Source organism: Lytechinus variegatus, chromosome 3, assembly GCF_018143015.1.
Source record: "Lytechinus variegatus isolate NC3 chromosome 3, Lvar_3.0, whole genome shotgun sequence".
NCBI lineage: Eukaryota > Metazoa > Echinodermata > Echinoidea > Temnopleuroida > Toxopneustidae > Lytechinus > Lytechinus variegatus.
Window position 1 is genome coordinate 64211134 of NC_054742.1, and position 6613 is coordinate 64217746.

The window sequence follows — 6613 nt, forward strand, 5'->3', positions numbered from 1 at the left end:
GAACTATCAAATTTAAATTAATTTTACAATGACAGTTTATCCGTTTGGCACTTTGGACTCTCATCCCTCAAAATGTTCAATTCAAGTACCTTACATGTAAATGTAGACAAAAGCATAGGGACTACAAAACCGAGCCAAACTAGAAGAGACTAGAAGAGGAAAGAAGAAAGGGCTACATAAAATAAAGAAACTTAAAGGGATGGTCAAGGCTGAAAATATTTATATCTTAATTCAAAGAGTAGAATTCACTGAGCAAAATGCTGAAAATTTCATAAATCGGATAACAAATAATAAAGTTATTGAAGTTTAAAGTTAAGCATTTTTTGTGAAAACAGTCGTCATGAATATTCATTAGGTGAGCTTAATTATGATGTCACAATCACATCTCCACATTCCGTTTTCTTATGTTATTACATAAAATCATAATTTTTCATCATTTCATTCTTGTGGGAATAATATGTCTCCCTTACAATGAAATAAGTTGCAGCAATGAATATCTAATGTACTAAATTAGTTGTCAATCAATTTTTTTTTTGTTCTTGGAGAAAAAATTTGAATAAACCTCATTTATATAATAAAATACAAAAGAACAAGTGGAGATGTGTCATCATCAGTCCACCTCAAATGAATATTCATGACGACTGTTTCAAAAAAACATGCTAAACTTTAAAATTTAATAACTTTGTTATTTGTTATCAGATTTTGATGAAATATTCAGCATTTTGCTCAGTGAATTCTGCTCTATGTAATAAAGTAAATATTTTCAGCCTGGACCATCCCTTTAAGGAAAAAAATATAGTAAAGAAAAAGAATGGAAATGAAGGGAATAAAGGAAAAGAACAGGCAAAACGAAGCAAATTTGAAAAAATGCAAGAAGGAAATATAACCAAAGTGAAAAGAACAATAGCATTTACCAAGTAAATAGATCAAAGGTATAAAAGAAAACAAAAACTGGAAGGATAGAGAGGGGGAGAAGAGAGCATGGCCGCACGCAGACATTATTTTGCTGGGGGGGGGGCAGGACACATGAAAAGTAAGGGAGCGAAGCACTGTGCCGATCTTGTTACTGGGGTACTTGTTGATTTCGTAAAGTGAAATTAAAGGACATTAATTGTGCATTTTTTTTATGCATTTTGTAAACAAAAATCAGTAAAATTCATAAGCTTTCAAAATTTCTCCCGGCCCCGCTGCGTATGGCCATTAGAGAGAGGGGGGATCAGGGAAAGATCAGTTCCTTGGCACTTTTTCTGGGTAATTTGTATGCCTTCCACCCTCTTTTGAATAGTTTCTTCCACCAAGATATTTTTTTTTACTTGATTATATATCCAACCTTTTTCTTATTTTCTAATTCACCTATCATATTCTTTTTCACCAATATCACTTCATAGTTTAATTTTTGCCAAATTGTAATAAATTTTTGTAAATCATCTCTCTCACTCTCAATCCCCCTATCCCACTGTCTCCCTTATCTATAGGCTTAAGCCCAAAGTGCAACTTTAAACTCTCTACATCCTATCCACCCTTTCTCCACACAGTATATAAGCTGGGTTATAAAAGAAACTAATTAAACTTTACAAGGGCACTGCACATACAGATTTACTACCACTCAGTCAAAATGAACAATGTTTTTACACAGGCTAGCTTCTTATAATCTTTTATAAGCACATATGTCAATCATTAAAAAGATCTTTTCAATCACACAGAGGCTATATAGCCCCTCACATCAATTGGTTTCCGAGTCCAAAGTCACAAAATGGCAAAAGAAAGAACAATGAAAATGAGCCTAGGATTAAACTTCCTATTTTATTACACATGTCATTCAAGGGAATGTTTAAGTAATTGACTCAATCACAAAAAGTTACAGGAATTCAACATACAAATTTTAAATGACTGGAATAATCACAGTCACACTGAGATCCCCTGGGGAGGTTCTGTTAAGTGGGGGATAATCTGAACACGGTCAGTGTGTATCTGTGTGCATCTAACACAGCCACATTGGCAATGGTAAAAATGGCCTATAACTGATTGAATCTATCATCTGAACAAAACAAAAAAAATGGCTGGAGGGGGCTGCACCTCAAGGCCCCTACCCCTGGATCAGCCTATGTCCGTGTTAAATTGAAATATCACATGAATCCCCCCCCAAAAAAAAAAAATACCCATAATACCACAGGATTTTAAAGATGATTATTACTTAAACATGACCACAATGTGACAGAAGTGTATTTGCCCTTGCAAGCACCCACAAGGTATCAAACTCCTGTGATGAATTTGTTGATTTATTCACTTATAATAATTATTCATTTTTATTTCCCCCAACAAGATAAAGAGAGAATCACATTGATTCAAACACATGAATACAACAACATTGAGCACCAGCCAATGCTTGAGAATGGAAAAAAAAGAAAAAATCTTTCCTGTTGAGAAGCTATCCACAATAACAATGGCTGGTGCATTGACATGAAACAGATTAGATAATATATAATACAAACATGGTTAAATCAAATATTGAAATAAACCATCATGAAAGCAATAGTATTCAAGTACATAGATGTCATATTATTGCTGAGATTGCACAGTTACCTCATTCTTGAAACTCAATATGCCAATTCCTTTTGTTATGAATTAAGAAAAATGGTTGTAATTACCAGATAGTTAATGATTAATGAAAAATAGCAAAGATTTTGCAAAGTTATGGGTGTAGAACACATGATTTTTTGTGAAGTTAGAAATCTAATTAAAGTATCAAATTAAAAACAAACATAAAAGCATATAGAACTGGCAATTTTTAAATCAGAAAAGAGAACAAAGTTTTTGAGAGTGAAATGAATTATTGACTTAATGAAAGTTAAAAAAATGAAACAGCCATGAAAATATGCAGATTGATTGGGACACATCCGATAAAAGTATACTAAGTATTTTCTATAAATGTATAAAAAGATATATATATATACAGAAAGGTATGGTACAAAAGCCTCTAAAATATAGAACAAGTAAGCTTCTACAAAGAGGGGCATTTAAAGAGGAAAGTTTGGTGTTCATTTCAAAGAAGTACCGGCATTGGTACCAACAACAAACTAGTGTGTTTCTATGGTTTATTTTCAATTGGTCTAATGCCAATTCATTCATTTACCAAGTGTCTACTATCATTTAGTCTACTATCAGTTTGTCCATTATCCACATGGTCTAATTGCCATTTAGTCAATATACCATTTGGTCTAATTAAAAAAGAAAATGAAATGGATATTAGACCAACTGGTTATGAGACAAAATGGTCATAGACGAACTGGTGATTAGACAAAGTGATGATTAGACTAAATGGTTGTTAGACAAAAGGTTGATGGATTGAATCAGATGAAATGAAAACGGGAGACCATGTCAACATCAGTGACATTATTGGACAAGAAAATAAATCAGACAGGTAAGCTAACCCTGCTTAAAAAGGCAGATTTCACTGCTGATAATTCAGAAGTCAATCATGTTCAAAGTTTTCAATATACATGTAGATAAGAATTTATGAAGTTGGGAAGTTGGAAATCCATGACTTTTAAATGTTTTGTTCCAAATATCAAATCGGAATGTGGCATTCCAACTGATAAGAAGCCCTCAAATATCTCTGAATAGAAATATGCCATCTTACTCCTGGCCACAATACTTCTCCCATTTGAATGAATATCTTTTGTATAACCTGTACAAAAAAGCCACTTATCGCTAGTGGCCACTTTTTCTGTTTCACTTAGGTGGGCTTTTTAGACAGGGCTGAATGTATTCGCTCTGTCTCTCTGTGTAACATTGTAGACAACTGAAGTGAAAGACTGGTCTCTCACACGTGTTGGATCACAACATTTCTTGGAATTTGCTTGGAGTCTAACAAACGACTGTGCCAATAACTCGTGCCATTCATAAATGCTATGACCAAGTACGGTAGGACAGCAACCAGAAAAATGTATGACAAGTATGGCAGCCTCGACATGCTATTCCATGGCCACAACCAAAATCCTCTCCTTGTTGCATCCCTCGTCAAGTGCGAGAACCAGGCAACAAATAGGATGAGTGGTAGGTGATGTAGCCTTGGTAACTTTAACAGTCTTACAACGAGAAGCAGCAGGACGCAGAAGACTGGGATCAGTGTTGCTGCATGGAGTGGTGGTCTTGATTGCAGGGATAATGTTTTCTGAAATTGAACGTGAAAGAACAGGAAGATCAATAAGGTTATGCATTTTGAACTCACCCCATTTGTATCACCCTCACACATTATAACTAATAATAGTGCACAGAAACACATATATGGACATATAGGCATGAATTCACAAAGGTGGTTTTGAAAACCACCTTTGTGAATTCTGTGGGTTTTGAAAACCCACAGTTGAATTCATGGTTTATGCAGATTTCCTTTATAAATTATGCTTAATTTAGCGCGTATCGGGCGTGTATATACATATAAAATGTCCGATACTGATGCGCGCTTTTGTCACAGTGCGCCAAACTGATGCCTGTTACCATGGTTAGATGCGCTTTTTTATTCATGAGTTCACTGTTTGAAGAGTGGACTCATTAATTCAAAACAGTGACTCATGAATGAAAAAGCATGGATAACCATGGCAACAGGCGTCGATTTGGCGCACTGTGACAAAAGCAGGCATCAGTATGGGACATTTTTTAATACGCAGTAAAATAAGCGTAATTTATACAGGAAATCTGCATAAACCATTGACTCAAGTGGGTTTTCAAAACTACCTTTGTGAATTCGGACCATAAGTTATGGAGCATGAACATATTGTGTCATACTTTTTAAAGATATGCTCTTTTCATTTCAGAATTTTCAATACCATATTTCGGAAGCGCATGATAAAACACATCCTCACACCCATCTTTTTTACGAATCTGTTAATGGTAGCCCAGTTTACTAAGAAATTGAATTCAGAATCTTAGTAAGATGTATGAACAATTTTGATACTCAAAGTTGGATTTAGTCATCCTATCTTTTGTTATGCAAATGATGTGAAACCAGGCATACATGACCATGAATATATTCTACATTATGATTTCCTTGGAAAAAATGAGGCCAGGGTGGCCATAACGATACAAAAATAAACAAAGCAATGCATTGGAACAGAAATATAAGTGAAAAATGGGAAGAAGGTCTCTTTGCGGCACATTCCTAACAACTTTGTTCTACACCAAGAAGCACCCCCCCAAAAAAAAAAAAATTGGGATCAGGTCTTTACTGTCTTGTACGCTCTACTCCAAGCCCTCTTTTCAGGAAGGGGAAGGGTATTGTGAGGGTAGGGTGAATTCATACAAATTTCTGGTTTTGAATTGTAATTACAATAATGATATAAAAAATCCAAGCCTCATTGTAGGCCTACAGAATATCAATAGAAAATCATTCATCGATCTGTTCAATGGTACCTATAAGTAAAACCCACCTGTAAGTTTAAGGTTCCAGCTGCTGCAAAATGATCAAGATCTACCAAGGAAGACAAGATGCCGCACAGGATGATTTCCCATAGGAATTCATTCTCCAGCAATGCTCCGAAGGGGAGCAGTGTTGGGTTGATAACAATTGCCCAAGATAGGAGACCGACTAGACCATGAGTTCCATTGTCTACAAGTGCTCTATACCAATAAGATGGCCTGGGTGGATGTATCTTTGACAGCAAGAAATCTCCGGTAATGCACGTCACTATCAAAATGGCACTGAGAACAAACCTTTGATGTATAAGCATGCTTCTGTTGTAATAGTCTATCAGAGCCATGACCTCTCGTCCTGAAAGAAAGATAGCAACAAATGATACTGGGAGTAAATTACTATTATTTACTATCCAAAACTTTTACAATGTAAAGACAAAAATACAATTTGAAATTGAATAAGTGATGATTGGACCAAATGGTTGTTAGACGAAATGTTGATGGACAGAATGGCATTAGACTAAATGAAGGTAGACCATGTGTTGAGTGGACGAATTGGCAATTTACCCCAGCCTAAATTAGAACCTATGTATGCAAATTTCAAATTTGAGAAATTGAAGTAGAAGATATGCCCCGGCCCGAATGCAGTGAAGTAACATTTAATAGATTTAGAATGCACTTTTGCCCCAGATAATACCAAGCGAATTATGTATACAAGTACGTAAGTAAGATTCCGCAATAGATGTGAAAAATCACTGGCATTTATGCACCAATTATATTATGCACAGCTTGCGGCTAGATCCGATGGCCTTCTGTGGCCAAGCGCCAGCCTTAAAAAATGTTTTCAAAATATATGTATGTAATCAAGTTGAAATATACCTACAAATCGAAAACTTTACGACAAACACTCTTCAGAACTATTCACCGCACCGCTCTGTAGACGTCATCATCTGAAGGGAAATCCCCTTGCTACTCGTCATTAATGTTAGTGCGCATTATGATCTGCGCATAATATATAACCATAGAGCTATTAGCTCCATGATATAACATAGCCCCGATCCCACAGACGGGTCACAGACCACAGACACTATGCCTGTCGTCTGATCCGGGGGGGGGGGGGGGCACTTCCATTCACGAGTGGATACCATGCGCGACCATGGGGTCTCGAAAAGCACCCTAAACACATAATTTCCATATTCTG

The 6613-nt window shown here is 35.9% G+C and overlaps 1 protein-coding gene across 2 annotated transcripts; it reads right to left on the reverse strand.

The window, feature by feature from the left end:
* Positions 1-3258: 3258 nt before the first annotated feature.
* LOC121411650 (transmembrane protein 267-like) lies at positions 3259-6398 on the reverse strand. Of its 2 annotated transcripts, none has more exons than XM_041604469.1 (3): positions 6296-6398; positions 5430-5770; positions 3259-4174 (listed from the first exon to the last, which is right to left on the reverse strand). In XM_041604469.1, the coding sequence occupies exons 2-3, from the start codon at positions 5757-5759 to the stop codon at positions 3824-3826; spliced, it is 681 nt and encodes a 226-aa protein (XP_041460403.1). In that variant the 5' UTR covers positions 5760-5770; positions 6296-6398; the 3' UTR covers positions 3259-3823. The 2 variants fall into 2 exon arrangements, with proteins under 2 accessions (XP_041460403.1, XP_041460404.1); XM_041604470.1 differs by having other exon boundaries at positions 6292-6394.
* Positions 6399-6613: the final 215 nt, after the last annotated feature.

Excerpts from the sequence above, each read along its gene's own strand:
- LOC121411650 (XM_041604469.1), bottom strand. The coding sequence starts at position 5,759 with ATGGCTCTGATAGACTATTACAACAGAAGCATGCTTATACATCAAAGG. Across the intron at positions 4,175-5,429 it reads CTGGAACCTTAAACTTACAG|AAAACATTATCCCTGCAATC; the intron begins GTGGGTTTTACT and ends GTTCAATTTCAG.